General features: G+C 53.2%; 1 protein-coding gene across 4 annotated transcripts in view; it reads left to right on the top strand.

The window, feature by feature from the left end:
- The window catches only part of Shisal1 (shisa like 1), a 118,788-nt gene that overhangs the window by 86,832 nt on the left and 12,037 nt on the right, over positions 1-19,919 (top strand). For all 4 annotated transcript variants that reach the window (XM_029470168.1, XM_029470170.1, XM_029470169.1 and 1 more), the window contains exon 4: positions 4,561-4,878. In XM_029470168.1, the coding sequence (XP_029326028.1) occupies positions 4,561-4,878 (318 nt within the window). The remainder of the gene's footprint in view (positions 1-4,560; positions 4,879-19,919) is intronic.

Below are 19,919 nucleotides of genomic sequence, written 5' to 3'. Positions count from 1 at the left end.
CCACACCTGGCTTCCTCTGTGATCACAGGTGTGCACCACCATACCTGGCTTCCTCTGTGATCACAGGTGTGCACCACCACACCTGGCTTCCTCTGTGATCACAGGTGTGCACCACCACACCTGGCTTCCTCTGTGATCACAGGTGTGCTTCACATGAGCCTGCCCTCACTGATTTCTTCTCATCTGTTCTGTTTGTGACGGAGTCCCATGTAGCCCAGGCTAGCTACCAACTCTCTATTTGGCCAAGGATGACTTTGAAGGCCTAATCGTCCTGCCTCTACCTTCCAAAAGTTGAGATTAGAGGCATGTGTCACCATCTTTTATGCAGTACTGTGGAAAAAACCTAGGGCTTCATGAACCAGAAAACAAACAAAAAACAATCAAAACAAAACAAACAAACAAACAAACAAAACCTCTACAAGCTGAACTGCAGTCCCTGCCCCTCCCCCTCTTTTCTGGACTTCTTGCCAGTTTTCAAAGCCTCACACACAATTACACCCCGAAAGTGAGTCTTGTACTCACTTCTACTTCAAGACAGAAACTGAGGCTCATCTCCCTAAGACTAATGGAAAGTGAATTTTAAAGAGCTGAATTTAGGTTCCAGTGGCTCCCACCTGCTGAGCCCGAGTCTCCATTGTCAGGCTGACAGGGTCGCTTCCACAGTATGTTCTGTGTTACCACTTTACGGATGAAGTCTGCACTGGACTGTTCCCATTTCCACCAGCCCAACCCAACCAGCAGGGCAGGACTTAAGCAGCCAGGGTCTTCCTGCTCTGACTGCTGGGCTGGACCACTGCTCCCATGACTTCTGGGGATTTCCATCCCAGTCCAGGCCAGGCTGCAGCTGTCTGCTAATGGCTTCTCTGCTCTGCAGACACATTTCGAGTCCTCCAGTGGGAAGGTTCTATTATCGCTTTGGAAACCCCAAGGAAGCTGACTCACACAGACCTGCACATGGCGCCTGCCACTGTCTGAGACTGGGCTGGTCACAGAAGCCCCACCGCAGCATCTGTCTTTTATCTTCGCCCTCCACGCAGGCGTGGCCAAGGCCCGGCATCTGAGTGCAGTTAATTTCCAGATTGCATATTTTAAATGGCATTTTAAAAATTAAAACCTCAAATCCTTACAGCTGGCAGACCTTGGAGAGTGTGGCCTGGGGGGCTGCAAGCTGTCATGGAGAGGTCTGTAGTCCTGGCCTCGTGGTGGAGCCAGGATAACAGTAGAGAAGCTGGGGATGCCTCTCTAGTGTCTGTTTTAGATTTGACCTTGGGATTTCCCAGGACTTAGCACACTCTGAGGTTGTAGGGACCTAGCTCCAAACTCCTGGCCTGGAATGGAAGTCCCCATCCCCCTACCGGGAAGTCATGGGAGCATTGGTCCAGCCCATCAGTTAGAGCAGGGAGACCCTGGCTGAAGCAGTACTGCCTTGCCGGTTGAGTTGGGTTGGTGGAAATGGGAATAGCTCTGTGCAGACTTCATTCACAAAGCGGGAATCACAGACCATACTGTGGAAGCGGCCTTGTCAGCATGACAACGGAGATGCTGGCCAAGCAGGTGGGAGCCACTGCGCTCCAATTTCAGCTCTTCACAAATTCATTTTCCATAGTCTTAGGGAGATGAGCCTCAGTTTCCAAATCTGTGAAACAGGGATGGCTTAGTCACTGTGAGTGACACCCTGTGGCTGCCCATATGGGGCTCATCTGGGAAGTGGGGTCGCCACTCTGAGCTCAGAGTGTGCGGCACAGGGTCAGAACTGAAAGTGTCCCTGTTCATCACTAGTGTGCTAGTCACACAACTATAACACCCGGCCAGTGCTGGTTGGTATCACAGCACCTGTGTCCCGCCAATCCCCAGTTCTCACTGGGACAGTACCACACAGGTGTGTTTGACATGCAAGGACAAGGTGGATCCCAAACTGCTTTGGGGGAGTCCACAGTATCATGGGACTACCTAGAGTCTTGCAAATGAAAATAGGCCACAGGGTGATCTCAGGGACCCAGTGACATTGTGACCCATATGAAGTTCAAGAAGGCTTCCTGTGCCTGGTGCACAGGAGGCAGGGAGTTGGCTCAGCAGGGGTGCATCACAGCATGGGGCTAGGTTTCTAAGTCTTATGTGGTACCCCTTGGAACTGCTTATATTGCACTTAGCCAAGGTGCTCTGAGGAATTCAAATCCCCATTCTGCTGTCATGGCTGGGGAATCTTAGAGAAGACTTTGGTCTCCCAGAGATCCCGCTCCCTGCCCAATTTCCACCTTAGACACCACAGGTCTGTTTCCTTCCATCTTAGCACTGTGCAGAGCAGAGGGGACCTTTAGCTGCCCCTTGTCCTGCGCTGGCTTTTTGGAGTGTTTCTAGCTCCAGGCAGGGCCACCACCCCTCCTGCTCTGGATGCCAAACAGCATCTGGAGAGAGAGGCCCTGTTCCCTCCCCGCCTCCTCAGCCCCCAGGCTGCTGCCATGGGAACCACCAGGAACAGCCTGGTTTTCAGAGCCCTGACATGGGGGCTGCAAGAGAGAGAGAAATCTGGGGAGAGATGGGTGCCTGGGACCAGAGCCCACCTAGACATCTGTCTCCCATGAGACTTCAGCCTGTAAGTGAGTTGGGCTCTTGGCCCTTTTCCTCTGGCATGAATTCTCTGCTGTGCCCTGACACTTCCAGGCAAAGCTAGTGTCCATTAATAAAAGGCTCATTGCTGGCTGTCAGTCATTCACACCTTTGTGTGGCAGTAGTCGGCAAAGAGATGGAGTTGCAGAAAGAAGCTGAGACTTCCCTGTTTAGGATTTGCTGGGTACTGAGCCCAAGTACTGACTGGTACTGAGTTCTAAGCACCTCTCTTGAGGCTGTCAAGCTCCGTGTGCACAGCACGGCAGAGCCTTACCAACAGCCATACCTCCGCAAACTCCCACTGCCCCGACTCCCAAGAGAAGTCTTCCGTCCTAGAAATTGGCCAGCTGAGACACATTCTCCTGAATAGAGAGAGGAAGTGGACTTATTGACTCTGCTTCTGTCCTGGCAGGGCTGGGCAGGGAATAGCCACCATCTCACCACCAGAGGCCACAGCTGGAACTAGGGGTCAGCCTCGGAAGTCGAGGAGAGACTTAAGACCTGGAGATGGATGGGGTTTCTCATAGACCACGCAGGGAAGCAGACCCAGGAGATCAGGCCAAGCTCCATTCCCAGCGCAGACTAGCAGGAACTCCAGGGCCTTCTGGAGTGGAGGTTTCCTGCTTGCCTCTTCTAGGCTGGTCAGTAGCCTCTTCTCAACACCCTGGCTGGCCCATGCCCACTCAAGCAGATGCCCATGGCAGGGAACAGACTGAAGTGGGTGTCACTTGAGCAGTTAATAAACTAGTCCCTTGAAACGGCCCAGGCCTTGGCAAGTTCCAGGCAGCAACCCAGCTGTGGTGTCAAACCTAGAGGCAGTCCACCCTAGGGGACTAAGACCCCAATCTGGGGTGGGAACATCAGGGGCACAGATATGCCAAGTGATAGAGGCCAAAGGAGAGGCTAGGCTTCATGAAGACTTGGGGGATTGGAGCAGTCTCAAATGAGGGTACCCCAAACAGTGGGACAGAGTGGAAGGAGGTGGGGACATGGGAAAGGCTACCTGGCAGAGGGTTTGGTCTGTGTGGAGGCACTGGACAGGGGGTGGCCAGTTGTGTGCTTCAGTGCCCAGCAACATGTAAAGAAAGAAGCAAGCTTGCTATGGGTTGGGAGCGTTTGAAGTATTAAATCCTAAGGACTCTTGCCACCTCTGCCAGGAGACTGCAGCCTCTGTGGGGGGAGCAGAGGGGTGATGGAATGGCCAGGGATGCGGCTGTGGCTTGTAGGGTGATTTCCCAGCACAACAAAGCCCCAAGCCCTATTCCCATCACCTACAAACCAAACACTTGTCACCCCAACGCTCTGGAAGTGGAGGCAGGAGAACCAGAAATTCAAGGTTATCTTTGGCTTACATAGCAAGCTCGAGGCCAGCCTGGGCAACAGAAGGCCTTATGTTTAAAAAAATAAATAATAAAAAAAAAGTTATGGAGATTAAGATTTCTCTGTGGTCAGAAGGAAAAGACTTTAGCGAGGGCGGGGACTGAGCTGAGGTGGGAGTAGGGAATTCTGCAGAGGCTCTGAAGGCTCTCACGGGGTTTTGAGGCACGTGGGGTATGACTTGGTTTTCTGTTCCCTCAAAGCCAGGTCTGTGGCATCTGCCCTTAGGAGTGAGGCCAGGAGGGATGGAACAGGAGTGTCCCAGGGGCAGTTGTGGTAAGCACAAAGCCAGCAGGGAGCCTGGCAAATACAGGGAAAGGTGGGGTGGGGTAGGGCTCCAATAGTCAGTTTAGCAAAGTCAGAGCTCTTGCAGAGTGCCTGTTAGGGAAGGACCCAGGGAGTCTAGCCTAGAGCACAGGGCAGGTCCAGGGCAGTGGCCAATGGAGTGCAAGGGACAGGGCAGGTAGGGGTGGAGCCTAGTGCTGGAAGTATGTGTTTGCTAGCCTGTGATGGATGCTGGTAGACAGGGCCGGGGCTTCTGGGAGTGTGGCTCAGTCTCTGCTTCTCTTTCCCCAGCAACTACACTGCGCTTCTGGGAGTGTGGATTTACGGCTTCTTCGTGCTCACGCTGCTGGTCCTGGATCTGCTCTATTATTCCGCCATGAACTACGATATTTGCAAGGTTTACCTCACTCGGTGGGGGATCCAGGGACGGTGGATGAAACAGGACCCCCGGCGGTGGGGGAACCCTGCTCGAGCCCCTCGGCCAGGACAGCCGGCCCCACAGCCGCAGCCTCCCCCTGGTACCCTGCCGCAAGCCCCCCAGGCCGTGCACACACTGCGGGGAGACACACACAGCCCACCCCTGATGACCTTCCAGAGCTCATCCGCCTGGTAAGTGTTTGCGAGAGCAGCCTGGGTGGACTGTACTCTTTATCACTGCTGCTGAGGTCCGACCACAGGTGACCTGGCTATTTGCTGTCCTTCCTGTTCGCCAAGGAGGACTTTAAAGCCACATATGGCGTGTGGCAGCACATATGTGTCTAGGGGAGAAACCAGAAAAGACAGGTCGTCGCTTGAGTTTCCTAGTGGCCAAGGCAAAAAGGGGGAAGTTGGATGGCTTTTCAAGTTTCTGTCAAAGGAAAGAAAGCTTAACGGTGATGGGGAGAAGAGGTCAGGAAATGAATCTAAATCTATCCTTTAGTTCCTTTGTCATACATACCTGGAGGTGACTCAGGCAGGCTGTCCCATCATGAGAGAGGAGGATGGTGGCAAGGGAGGTGACATAACAAAGGCTTGGCTTTGGGGGTGGCTGGGTCTGGTCCCATCTGGGCAGCTGTCATCTCTGCCCTACTCCGGTAGGATGTTGGTGGTAGGGCGTGGCAGCACTGCTGCCCAGAACTGAGGACTTTCAAAGCAGGTGTCTCATGAGGTCAGCTAGCCCAAGAACAGAGATAAGCATGGCTTTGGCTTAGGGTCATGGGTGGTCAGGGTCTGGGGCCTAGGTGGTAGCTGTAGTACTCAGATTCTGAACACAGCATCCCTGGGGGGTGGTCACAGCCCAGAGTCCTGCAAGATCATCTTGAGCCCTCTTGCTGGTGACTTGCACCCTTCTAGCACAGTGACCACTAGGCTCTGAAGGGGACTGGCCAGCACTTGCTGATATAACAGAGTTTTGTTATATCACCCTTAGACCTTCCAATCCCTGTGAGAAGCCACCGTGGTGTACTGTCCTTGGGTTATTCTGGGACTGTCCAGCGCATAATAGGCACACAGTGCACCTCTGTTGCTTCTCCTGGGAGGCACTGGCGAGCTTGTTAGCCACTGCCAGAGCAGCTCCCAGGTATCGACCTTTTCAATAATGAATGGCGTGAATAATTAATCAGATGCACTTACCAAACGAGGAACTGCCTGTCTATCATGCAGGAGACAGTCACTGTCTGTCTTTCCTTGGTTGAGCTCAGATGAGCTCTGGGCTGACTACTGTGGTGGGAGGTGAAGGTGAAGAGAGCCACCATTCAGGTGGAGAGCAAGACCCAGACCCAAGGAAAGCTGGAGAGTGAGCAGTCTGTTTACTGTACCTAATGGTGAGGGTCCCCAAAGTATACATCCCATGTCTGTGTCAGAGAATACTCAGAGCCCACTGGCCAAGAGGGCCTGGTGGGGTGCCTAAGGGCACCCTAGTTTTAGTTGGAATGGGCCTCCTCCGTCCTTTCCTTTGGGGTCCCTGCCTATTGCCCAGGAGGGCATTAAAGGTTATCAGTGTTCTATACTCACAGCTGGAGTGTGTACCTGTCTGGAGGCCCACAGTGCCTGGAGATGTACTACGACCTCACCTCTGCTCCTGATATCCGGGGTTACCAGCTAGGATCTCTGTGTCTGTCTCAGTGTTCCCCCTCCCCCACACTGGTTTTCACCAACATGGACAGATTACGCACCTACTGTATGCCAGGTGCCATGCTGCACCTCTGGGATACAGGCATAGAGGAGGTGGCAGGGGCGTGCCCAGAGCTTGGAACTGTACAGAAGCTAGAGTTTATGGAGTCTGAGAGCAGATGTCTGTCTGGATGCGTGGGGCACACATACTGTGGAGCTCAGCCGTCCCTGTCCTCATGGTTTCCTCTTCAGACTTGGGGAGTTGTGCCTGAGGCCACCCGCTTGCCCATTCAAACCATAGCTCAGAGTTCCACGTGTGGAGGGAATGTTCTAGCCACTGGCCACATTCACACACCACCTCCCGGTCACTTTCTGTCCTTGGATATGCTGTGACTTTGCCTGAGGCTTCAGGGTTTTTTTCCTCAGGAGAAACAAGGGGAGAGGGTTGGGCAGCCACATGGGACCTCCTCCTTTGCCACCCCAGGGTCCCCTGGGAGACTAGAGGGGCAGGATGCAGGACTTTGGAGGCCGTCTTCTGAGTTCAGCCTGTGGCTTCTCTGGCTTCTAGGGCACACGACCTCTAGCAGAGGAGCCAGGTCACCAAGAGGGTGATGGTGGCAGGCTCCTGTGTTGTCACTTTGGGAGGCTCAAGGTCACATGACCAGCTGAGCAGGGTAGGTCAAAGGCTCCTGCAAGATGAGGATCCAGGCAGTTATGGGAGGTCTTGGCTGCCCAGGCTCTAGGGTACCCCTGCCCTGCTATAGGGGAAACAGAAAAGCTATACCATCTGCTGGGGCTTGATAAGTGACAAGCGCCCTGAGTGGCCCCTAAGTTGCCACTTCTACATCAATACTGAAGACCCCAGGGGCTGTGGCACAGCCTCGGCCCCTCAGATCCTGTGAATCGTCTCTCTGTTCATTACTCCATCCATCTCCCTCTTAAGCAATATGACTGTCTAGCTGAAGGCAAAACCAGGTGCCAAATTAAGCCACCAGGCCTACGAAGCTTCAGCCAGCTCTGTATCTCTAACTGAGTTAGAGGGTAGTGGAGCCCGGGTGATTTCATTGAGTTTTACAGAGGAACTTTTGTTCAGATTCTCAGACCCCATCTCTGTTCAGATAACTGAGACTTCTCTGTTCCCTGCAGCCTCGGTGCCCTCCACATCTTGAATCTCTCTTTACTTACCCTCCCCAGGCCCTGCCTTCCTCAGGCAGAAGTGCTCCAGCCTCCTCCTTGGCTGCAGATGACAGTGGCCACTGTCCCCAGATCAGCCCCCTCCCCAGGCTTCCTCTCTGTGCCCTGTCTTCTGCTGATGGTCCCAGCAGCTTGTTTGCCCGTGGTTTCTGGTGGTGCCAGGCTCTCAGCCCATGACAGGGCTGCCTTTGGCTCCTAGAAGATGCTCAGTGGCTTTGTTCTGACGGTGTAGCCGGTCAGCCAGTGCGCAAGGTGCAGTGCAGGATCTGGCTGAGCATGGTCACCTCCAGCCCAGGTCCCCAGGGGCATCTGGAGGGAGCTGCTGGTGCCCTTCATGAAACTCAGCTTATCTGCCTCTGCATCCTGCCTGTCCTGTGACAGGTGGAGAGGGGTCAGTTGTCATGTTGGCCACCCCATCCTTGTCCTAGTAGTCATTGGCACATATGTAGGGGGTGATATGTGTGCGTGAGAACGCACACGCACACACGCACACACACGCGTACACACACACACACACACATTACACTCCTCCCAGCATCACTAGGCTTGATATCTATCTTATTAGGGTCCCAAAGGTTAAATTGTCCTCACTTCACGGATGGGGAAACTGAGGCTCGGGCCACGTGCCAATGGCAGAGCTGAAGCCCGGGGTGCTCAGGGAGCCGCAACAAAAGCCCACTCCTATATTGTGGTGGCTCCCAAAGCTTCCTGGACTCCGCTGGGCACCTCCTAGTCAGCTGTACTGAAGAGTTCCCTCTCCCCAGCAACAAGATAGTCACTGTTCTGTCACCTCCTGGTCTTGTGACTTTTCTGTCCCCCCCACCCCTCTTCCAGGAGAGGGTGTTCCAAAGATCTGCACGGCCATTTCTACTGAGTTCCCTACCCAACACTCTGCCACTTATGTCTGTAGACAGGGAAACTGAGGCACATAGCAGTTTGGTAACCGGCCCTGGGTCAGCCTGCAAGTCGGCGGTCAGCACTTGAAGGCAGGTGCTCTGACTCTAGCCAGACTGGAAGAATGCTTGGCTGGCTGGCCATCTCCATCTTGACCACACTGAGGCAAGAACCTCCTACCTGTCTTCCTCTCCCTGTTCTTTGTGCCTGGCAGCAGAGTGGCCCTTTGAAAACAGAACCAAAACCAGCTAATGGAATCAAGATCTTCTTCACTTGCTCACAAAGCCTTGCTGCCCCAGGGCCTCAGCTGCCGCTTGCTCCCAACCTAGCAAAGCACTTCACCTAAGTAACCTGTGGGGCTAGCTCCCTTCCTAAGGAAGGAAGGATCCGAGCTCAGAGGCTCCTCCCAGACAGACTGTCCTTACCCCTCCCCTCCATCTCCTCTGTACCCTGACACCATCACACAGAACTCCCTGCATGCACTTTTGGTCCCTTTGATGTGTTATCGCAACCTGGCACTATGTCTGGTTTCCTGTTTGCTGTCTGTCTGTCTGTCTGTCTCCCTGGAAAGGAACCCTGCAAAGCTGGACTCTACAGAGCTCCGGCACTGAGAACAAACACCTAGCTCGTGGTAGGCACACTCTGAGTGGATGGCCTGTGTCCCAGGGTGAGGGTGGGGTATTGAAGCTCCCCCCACCCCAATGAAGGTCAGCTCAGTGAATGAACCACAGAGTGCACAGCAGGCTGAGGCAGCAGAGCTTCATGGCTCCGGTGGACAGGGTTGCTGACTCTTTCCAGCAGCCCCACAGTGAGTGCCCTCAGGCCAATCCAAGAAACCGAGGCCCAGGGAGAATGACAGCAGAATTCAGCGTGGCTGATGTCTGAACCCAGGGCCTGGAAATTTAGGTCCCTTCCCGACTGGGACATCTGCCTCCTGAGATTCCTGAGACACCTGGCTCAGGTTGGGTGTGTCACCAGCTGGAGAGTGTGGCTTCCTGGCCTCATCCATTCCTGGAGGGACTCCAAGGGTCCCCTAAACCAACAGGTAGTCTAGGGTTCCAAGTAGCCCCATAAAAAGTTCTCTGTGGCTTGGGGCAGCAGTGATCTGAACTCAGCCTGGGTTCCTGCTATCCTAGCCCTTTCCTGAAGGCTGAAGAGACCTGATGGATTGTCCTGGTACATGCTAGGCTTAAGGTCTCTGTCCTTTCTCTTATAATAGCACCAAGGTTGTTCCTAGCATTCAAGGTCCCAGCAGAAGTAGCCATTGGCCTGCCTACTTGCCAGCCCACTTACCTGCTCACCCAATACTCACCCACTTGTCCACCCTCCTATCTGCCCACCAGCCCACCTACTTGCTCACCTAATACCCACCCGCCTGCCCACCTACCTGCCCACCCAACTACCTACCTACCCACACACTTACCCACTCATCTGCACACCCTCCTGATAGTCCACCCAACCAGCCAACCACCTGCCCCTCATGGCCCCATGGTCTGTCTGTCTTCCCACTAGCCCCTCCCCACCACAGGGGGCCAGGCAATGCAGTCATGCAGCACACATGCTTATTTGCAGTTAATTTAACCCCTCACTCCCAAACACACACACACACACACACACACACACACACACACACACACACACACACACCTCCTGGTCAGACTCCAGCAAACTTGCAGGGCTGAAAGCTGCTGTCTCAGAACTGTACCTGGGTCCACACACACCCACCTCATGGGACCAATGGAGAACCTCAGGCCAATTGTTTCGCTTCTTGGAATCTCTGTATTTTCATAGGTGAAATGGGTATAAATGAGATCACCACGTGGACTCCTAGCAAGGATTCCAAATGGTCCAGGTATGGCCAGTTTCTCGGTGAACAGGAGCTATTATTATTGCTGTTATTTAATTAGTAACTGAAGGTGAGGGGGAAGGCCACCGTGCCCCACCTGGCTGATGTTTTGTTTCCTGCTGTCCCCTGGGCCTGCTTTTTTGCCCTCCCTGAAAGGCTGTGTGGGATTCTACATTCCAGCTTTATTCACAGTAAATTGGCCATTATCATGCGAATTTCCTTAATGTCTCTAAACATCATTTTAGCATCTACTCGGTTGTGAAGTTCCCTTGCGCTGGCAATAACTTAGTTCCCCCACAGAGCGACATTTAAGACTGGCTCACACTTTTCTTTTTTTCTTTTGCTGTGACAACTAAAAGTGGCAGCAGCAAGGCCATGAAACACGGGGTGCACCAACACCTCACTGGCTCTGGCCTCTCCCTGAAGTAAGTTACTTCCTCCAGGTGGACTCCTGGCAGGAAGAAACCCGAGCCTGGGGTCACAGTGGGACCTTTCCAAGCACAGCTGCAGGGTCTGGTGGCACTACAGATGGGCTCAGGATGCAACTCTGGGGCGCCATCTCTTTAATTGTCATGGTGTTATTATTAATCCATTTTGTCTCCTCTCTCCGTGAGCCTCCCGGCTATTTTACTGTGCCTCTAAGACCGTTGGTAATTTTCTCTGTTTCCATAAAGCAGCATTTATCTGTCTCAAACCTTGCTTCCTTGGGGTTCTCCTCCACCCCTCTTACTGTTTACTGAATACATTTTTAATTAACTTTCAGTCAAGTTGCTTTTCTGGGAAAAAAAAAAAAAACCACAAGGCTTGCCCTGAATGGCACAGCTCAGTGTTTCCTATGCATGTCCTACATGCGATGGGGGTTCCTGTCCCATGCCAAAAGTGGCCAAGAAGATAGTGGGAATTTGGGAGTCTCTTGTTAAATGGCCAAACACACACACACACACAGTGTGTGAGCTGGTGATTAAATAATACTGTAACGGACGGGGAGAAGTGCCCTTCAAAACTCCACATTTCTTGTTATGCTCCCGTGTTGAATGTGACTGTGCTTCAGGGATGGGGAATGTATGTGCTGGTCCATCTTGTCTGCCCAGGAGATATCTGTAGGATGGGCTGGCTTAGAGCATCCCTTCTGCATTTGGTGATGATGAGCTGAGTGGGGTATTTTTGCCTCAAAAGCAGGCAGCATGTGACCGCCCTGGATGCTGGGATTCGGCCAGTGTAGGGGGGTTCTGTTGGCCCCCGAGGACATGATACCCAGTGCGTGCTGACTCCTTCCTTGTCACTAGGCATTTGGATTCCAGTGCTGGAATGTTGTCACCTCAAATAGCCTCACCTGCCCTTTAGCCTGTGACCTCTCTGGGGACAAATGCATCTCTTCTGTTCATGTTAAAAAAACAAAAAACAAAAAAACTTGTCTGCAGGGGTCACCCCCAGACAGGCAGCTGATGGGCAGCATATAGGGCGACTGTTGCTCTAGAAAGACAGTGCATCAGCTCCAGGCCATCCCAGGACACAGGGAACAGGGGACAGTAGAAAACAGGACTGGCCACTGGTTCAGTACTGCCTGGTCTTTTGTCCCGAGTGGGGCCATCATAGGCTTCTCTTTACCAGCTTCCCAGCCCCAGCCTTGGAGTAGCACCAAGGGTTTCACAGACATCACAGAACCCTCACTTGGACAACCAGTGTTTTTTGGAGGCCACCTACAGGGTCTATGCCCTGTACTGAGCATTAGGAGTCAAGGGACAAAGAAAGCAGAGCTCAGAGCCTTCAAAAACCACCGCTGTCTCAGAGAAGGCCCACACTGACCTCCGCCTGCTTTGCTTGGAAAAATCAATGCCTTCCATCAAGGGCAGACACATGGGCAGACACATGGGAAGCCATTCCAGGGTGACCTTGACAGAGCATTGAGGTCACAGGTGCCTCTTCCAGCCTCAGTTCCCAGCAGACTGTAGGACTGAAAGACCAGGAGCCTCTCAGCAGGTTGTGGGGAGGGCAGCTTTAGGTCTGGATTCCTGGGTCTTTGAGTAAGCCTCTACTTGGCCACCTGGGGGAAGCAGGGGCTTTGAGAGAGTGCAGACAGGTGTGCTGGGGGCTTGGGAGCATAGCAACAGGGCATCCAGTTTCCAGCCAGTCTCCCTCACACAGGCCTGTGCCCCGGTGTGGGGACCAACATAACCCAGCCCACACACTTGCATGGAACTTTCATCAGAGTGTCCTAACACAGACATTGTGTATAGAGATACCAGACCTATGAGTCATTGACAAAGAGGCATTTCATAAAGGCCAGGGATGACCCTCCATCCCTCCACATCCATAGCAGCATCCCTATTATCACCCTCTGAGACACAGCAACCTATTCATGAGAAGGACCCCAAGAAAGCCCACACCCACCTGTGAAGGGACAACGCCCCATGCCCCACCCCAGCTAGAGATAGAGGACAGCTTATGTCTTTGCTCCTTCGGCCACATAAGAGAAGGGACCTGGGGTTGAATTTGCTGCTATATGCTCGGTCCCTGGATCTTTGTACCCCGGCAACTACTTCCTTCCAATGCTGCCACTGGCTGGAGTTTAGAAAGCTTCAGCAGCTGGAGCTAGGTGTTGTGAGTCTGGGTGGCAAGAGCATAGCTATGCTGGACCCGCAGCCTCCATTCTTCAACACACCCCTAACCCAGCCAAGTGATCCCCTGATCCTCTACCGGAGACTTATAGAGACAAGAGTCTCCTCCAACCCAGGGACCCTTGGCTGCTACTTAACAGGGGGACAGGTCTTGCTTCCACTGCCCCTCCCAACCCCCTTCTCCTATGATCTACTGACCTGAGCTGCCCAATGGCCTTTCTAGACATTTCCTGACCAGTGCCTTCACAGTGAGGGAGCTGACTCCCTTATAAGACACCTTATTCTATAGGATGGGGTCAGAGGTCAGAGGGTATACAGAGGGCTTGTTGACATTGGGCCATAGAAACGCTTCCAAGTCTCCCTCTTGGAATCACTGTGTCCCTGCCTCTACTGTGCCCGTTTCTGTTTCCAAGAACTCGCATCTTTGCTGCCTTGCAGAGCACCAGTCCAGATGGGTCCCGATCGATACACGCATGTAATAGACCAATACTCTGTCTTCCTAAAAGCCATTAGTCAGTCGATGGCAATAGTGTGTCTCCCAGCTGACAGCAGGAGGAGGGGGCAGAGCTCTTTGTGGTGCCTGGAGACGAGAGCCCAGAGTCCATTAGTCTGGGGAATCGGAGCCTCCGCGTGGGGTTTGGGGAGACCAAGTACCACAGTGGGCAGGTGGCGCCAAGGGGAACAGTGGCCATGCCCAGGCTGGGGGTGGCTGCAAGGGCTGCTCTGGAGTGGATGGGACCTGAAAGGTATGGGTGCAGGGCAGGCAGAGAGCACAGCCAGAGAGACTCAGGTATGGCATGGCAGGCCAGTGTACTGAAGACTGGGCACTCTGGGTCTCAGGAGAGAAGAGAAGGGTGGGGTGGATCCTAAGTAGCCAGGACAGGCCGCAGGTGAAAAAGAGGAATGAGATGTCCAAAGGACAGGTGGGTCTCCCTCAGGCACAGAGGCTCAGCAGGGACGCTGGGTAGGTTACCACCCATGAAAGATGGCTTGTCTCTGGCTGTTTTGGCAGTAGTGAACAAGGATAAGGGATGGTGTGTGCGTGTGTATGTGTGTGTGTGTGTGTGTATGTGTGTGTGTGTATCTGTCTGTCTGTCTGTCTGTCTGTCTATGTATGTATGTGTGTCTGTCTATGTGTGTTCTGTGTCTATGTGTCTGTGTGTGTCCATAAGTGTGTGTTTTGTATCTGTGTGTCTGTCTGTCTTTCTGTGCGTGCCTGTGTATGTGTCTATACATGTGTGTTCTGTGTGTGTGTGTGTCTGTGTATGTCTGTGTGTGTGTGTGTCTGTGTGTTCTGTGTCTCTGTGTATGTGTGTCTGTGTATGTCTGTGTGTGTCTGTGTGTATGTGTGTTCTGTGTCTCTGTGTACGTGTGTGTGTTTTCTGTGTCTGTGTGTATGTGTCTCTGTGTCTGTGTGTGTATCTGTATGTATGTGTGTTCTGTGTCTCTGTGTATGTGTGTCTGTGTATGTCTGTGTGTATGTGTGTTCTGTGTCTCTGTGTACGTGTGTGTGTGTTCTGTGTCTGTGTGTATGTGTCTCTGTGTCTGTGTGTGTATCTGTATGTCTGTGTGTTCTGTGTCTCTGTGTATGTGTGTCTGTGTATGTCTGTGTGTATGTGTGTTCTGTGTCTCTGTGTACGTGTGTGTGTGTTCTGTGTCTGTGTGTATGTGTCTCTGTGTCTGTGTGTGTATCTGTATGTCTGTGTGTTCTGTGTCTCTGTGTATGTGTGTCTGTGTGTGTTCTCTGATTTATGATTGAGTGTGAACCAGGACGTGGGTGTGCTATGGGATTCGTGTGACCTAGTATACCCTTGTGTACCAGGCAGGAAATGAACGTTCACATGCTGTGCTTGGCTTTGACCCCGAATGGAGCTTCTCTCCATACCCCACCCTGAGAGAGGGTGGTAGGGGGGGTGTCCTAGTTTGTTTTCTGTCGCTGTGATAAAACACTGACCAGAAGCAACTTGAAGAGGACAGAGTTTATTTGGCTTACAGGCTCCATAGAGGGAAGCCAAAGCAGGAGCTCGAGGCAGAAGGTTGAAGCAGAGACTACGGGAGAATGTTTCTTAGTGGCTTATCTGCCTAGAGATGCCACCAACCACTGTGGGCTGGGCCCACAACAATTAGCAGTCAAGAAAATTCCCGATGTACATGCGCACAGGCTGCTCTGATCTGGGCATTTCTTCAGCTGTGAGCCCTCCTTCTCAGACAACTCCACGTTTGTGTGAAGTTGACTGCTAAAGCTAACCGTGACAGAGTCTGGGCTGGGCCTGGCTGACTAACAGGTTAGACGGCAGAAAGCAGAAACAGATCCCAGTCTGCACCCAGGCTTAAAAGGAGGCAAGCGGGACCAGAGGGACAGACAGCCATGGCTAATAAGGAACAAGAATGACACCCTAGGGGCCATAGATGTATTCCACATGATTCACAAGACAGGCTGAAGACTGGGCTGCAGGTCAGGGCTGAGGATGTGCAGTAGACCTGATCCCAGCATTTAGTACTACTCCCGGGCCATAACAAATTCCTCTTTATCCCTCAGAGCCTTGCTGAGACCATCTCTTTGATGGGGTGATACATCTGCTGACCTCTCTCCCTGTGTCCACTGCAGTAAGAGCCCTAAACTCGTGGGCTGCACCCTGCCCAGGAGAATAGGGCATACTTGAATCATCAGAGTTCACAGGGCCAGGGCAGAGTCCTGGGCAGGAGTGGGCGCCCTATTCTACTCTCTACCCCTTCTTGCTGTTTGACTGTGAGCAGCCGTGAGCCTCCGTGTCTTGGTTCCACCTTTCCACTGAGCCTCCTGACCTTCCGGGGCTGGTGGAGATGCTAATGGGACAAGAGTGGGTAAGTGGTTCGAAACCTTTGATGCAGGAGATGAAGGAGTCTTGATTCCCGTGGGGCGGGAGGTGGGCAGTTCCAGACAGAGGCCTTCCAGGGAAGGGCGGCCCTGTGAGACAGCTGATGTGGAACACGGGTTTCCTGTTAAAGCGGCGCCATCAATTATTGACCAGCATTACATTAAAAATTAACAGCCAGGATGTGTGTGTTAAAAGGCATGAGCCTCCCACGGCTGAATGAGAAAGGCGACAGGGAGGAGGGTAGCAGGAAAGACTAGAATAAGAGAACTCTAGAGCGCACAACCCACCTGTAGCCCCACTCCCAAGCTGTGCTGCCCACTACCCTGTGCCAAAGAACCACTTGGCCCATCCTCCAGCTCCCCAGCCAATAGGACAAGGACATCCCGTCAGCTTCCAGACAGCTTCCCTCTGATGGAAAGGACAGGGATCATGTTAAAAGTCTTTATTCTGAAATAGAGTTTCATGTAGCCCAGGCTGGCCCTGGACTTCTGATCCTCCCTACCTTCCCATACCCACTTTCTGGGCATGGACCACGGGCCTCCATGCATGCTAGGCTAGCCCTCCACCCACCGACCCACACCTTCACCTCATACACTAAATTCTTCACAGTGGCACAGCGTCCTCAGGCAGAGGGACTGGAGCCCCTCTGCTGACAGCATCATCCTTTGTGAGGCCACCCCGTGGGAGACACAGTGGGGCATGAAAGGGAGCCAGAGCCCAAGTGAGGGGAAGGAAAGGGATGCCACCTTACCGGCCTCTCAGGTGGGAGTCCCTCCTTCCATGTAATGCTACTGCGGTTCTGAAGGTCATGAGCACAGCCAAGGTCAAACAGCCAAGGAGAAGTTGGCCCCAAGAGGCCACCATGTTCCCAGCACAGATGCATGCAAGCCAGAGTCTCTCCTACATACCACCCTCATTGCTTGTCTCTTCTGCACTGAGGCCACAGCTAGATCTGTCTGTCCTGTTGGGTGTCCTGTTAGGTAACCCTGAGTGACCCTTATTAAAGCACTTGCTACTGTGTAGCTGTTACACACACACACACACACACACATACACACACACATCTGAGCCTGTGTTGGAACCAATGGGCTAGCCTACCTCTTGCTGCTTGAACTTGGACCTGGAAACCTCCTTGCTCCAGGAGCTGGAGCTTTGTGGCCAATGACTTGGCACCCTTTGAGTGAAGGTGGCACCAGCCACTGGCTTCTTAAAGTCGTTCCTGTCTGTCCTTCAGAGACTCTCCCAACTTACATAGTATCCACGCCGAGCCCTGCTGAGCAGATCTGAGAGAGGAGGCTCGTGGAAGCAAGTGACAATAGCTAGTCAGGGAGGCGATGGCTTGACCCGGGGCCTAACCAGGACGTGGTCCACATTGCTAGTGTCCAAGTCAGTCCTTGTTGACCACCCAAGACTCACTCAAGACAAAGAAGGGACATAACACTGAGGTGCAGAGAACCAGCTACAGACTCCTAAAGTAAGGGACAGAGCTGAGGGAAACCAGAGCCAAGGGATGCTGGAGCCCAGAGACCCCAGAGTCATGGGACCCTGGAACCTAGGGACTTCTGAACTGAGAGACCCCAGAGCCATGGCACGTCTGACCCTAATATCAAGTTGGCACTTCTACTCCTTCAGGGGGCTGTGAGGGGACGTCTTGAGTCACCCACCCTCACTGGCCCACAGCCCTACCCAGGGCAGCTGCTGTCTGATCTGTTTCTGTTTCCTTTGGGGTGCTTAGCCTAAGTCTGTGTACCACTTGCATGGCTGTTTCCTGTTTAGGCCAGAAGAGGGAGTTGAACGCCCTGGACTCGGAGTTACAGGCAATTGTGAACTCCCATGTAGGCACTGAGAATCAAATCTTGGTCCTCTGCAAGAGCAGCCAGCGCCCTTAACTGCTGCTGAGACCTTTCATCTCTAACACTGACCTGGTTGTGCTCCACAGACCACGCCCCTTGTTAGGACCCGGAACAGAATCCCAGCAGCAAGCTTCCTGACTTGCAAGGTGGAAGGAAGCACAGTTCCCAGGGGTGGGGGCAGGGCACCTGCTTAGAGGCCTGGCAGGCATCTGTCTACTCAGGGTGGGTGTGCGCTCAGCTCTCCTGCAGCTTAAGGGTGGGTGTTGATTGGTCTGCTCAATTCCTCATCCAGCCCCATTGAGAGCCAGTGGCATCTGAATGCGGTTTGCATCATGGCAGGAACAGCGCCTCCTACTGGAGACCTTCCACTTGCGGGGACCACATCTGCTGCCCAGGCTGCCACTATGCACTGGGACTGCATCTGCCACCACCACCACCACCTCATGGTTCTCTCAGCATCCCTGTCTTTTGCTCCCTTGTAAAATGTGCTTAATGCTGTCCCAACCGCAGGGTTGCTGGGAGAACACCCCAGGAAATGTGTCACGGTCCTGCCCCGGCCCGGCATCCAGCCAGCGCTAAGTGGCTATGAGCCATTGTCATCCCAGGAGCCGTGTCCACACTTCACCTGCAGTTAGGCAGAAGGCTTTCATCTCTCCTTTGCTGTTATTGTTCCAGACTCGCCTGGCATTCTGGAAGCATTCATTACTATTCAAATTGCCAGGTGCTCTATCTCATCTCAACCAGGCTGCAGACGCTGGCCTAGCCTGCCTGCCTGCCTGCCAGCTGCACAGCTCCTCCTCTACTGCCTCCCCACCCCGGCCTGGCTCAGGTGCAGACTGGAGGCAGTGTTGCTCAATGGTTAGTGGCACAGGCCAGATTGCACACCTTAGCATTGGCTGGACATTGACCCTGGGCAAGTCACCTGTCCCCTCAGAGTCCAAGTCCTTTCCTAGTAAAATTTGAAAGTGGGCTCTTGAGGATGGAGAACAGAGGTAAAAGCACTCTAAGAAGGCCTAGCCCAGCAGCACCAGCACTGCCTGACCCTAACTTGCCTTTCTCAGAATTTTCTAGAATCCCAGGGCCATGGGATGGGGTCCAAGGACCTTCCTCTAGAGTCAAGGTCTGTAGTCGCTATTGTCTCTCCTACCAGGTCTGCTATGGCTTTCTGGATGTCCCCTAACCACCCATTCCCCAGCACCAACCGACTTCCTGCTCAGGCCCCACTGAGCTGAGGACCAGGCCAGGTCTCTCAGGAGCCAATTTTCAATGCTGCCACACACAGCAAGGAATTCCCTGATCCTGTTTGGGGGTCCTTGTATTCTGTCTCAGCTCAGAGTCCTGGAGGGGCGCAGTGACCTGTGACTTAGTCCCATGATTCCAGCACCAGTTCAAACAGGCTACGGAAGACACCGTTAAGACAGGCATCCACAAGTCACGTGGACGGCAGTGGCATCTGCCCTGAGTGAAGGAGTGTGGCTGCTACTGGTCAGGAGTCACCAACCAGTCAGGAACAGTCTCTTCATCCTGGCTTCTATATGACCAGCTGTGGTCACTATGAGAGCCAACCGTTCCTTCCAGAAAGTTAGGGCGAGGCCAGGCATCTTAACACACATGGTCTCTGCTGTGGCTAATGGCCAGCCCAGGCATGTCACTGTGACCACTTGCTGTAAAAAAGTCCTCCAGGCCTGGAGTGGCAGCTAGTGGGTGCCTGTGGCCCTAAGATATTAAGTAACATACTTGACCAGAGTCACAGAGCATTTCTGAATCCAGGACTGCTTGATAGTCAGTAAGGCTCAGGCTCCTCTACCGTGATGTGGGATATGGGGTAACATGTTACTGAGGCCTGTGGGAGTCAGGGAAGCTTGGGTAAGGGACACCCAGTGAGGGTTCTTGATGGATGTGTAAGCGTTCCCCAGGTGAACGCAGGGAGGGCGTGTCTAGCATGTGGAAAGTATCCTGGGAGTTCTGGAGGGACTTTCAGAGTGGAGGCCACAAACCTGGAAGAGTCCAGCAAGGAGACGCTCCTAAGATCCCAGCCCAGACGTCAGGACTCAACCCACTGAGGAAGCCAATATAGAATGGCTTCTTCCAAAATCTATTGATTCTTCAAACACTATATTGTATACAAGATACTATTTTAAATGCAGTTGGGCCGTGGGGAATGGGGTTATCTGACCTCAGTCAATAAAGCGCTTGCCACACAAACATGAAGACCTGAGTTCCATTCTCAGCACCCACATTAAAGAGCCAGGTGTGCAGTGATACTGTGCTATACCCGTAGACCAGAGCCTAGCAT

Source organism: Mus caroli, chromosome 15, assembly GCF_900094665.2.
Source record: "Mus caroli chromosome 15, CAROLI_EIJ_v1.1, whole genome shotgun sequence".
In the NCBI taxonomy this organism is placed as follows: Eukaryota; Metazoa; Chordata; class Mammalia; order Rodentia; family Muridae; genus Mus; species Mus caroli.
The sequence above is the reverse complement of the archived record's forward strand: the minus strand, read 5'-3'. Positions and strand labels throughout refer to the sequence as shown.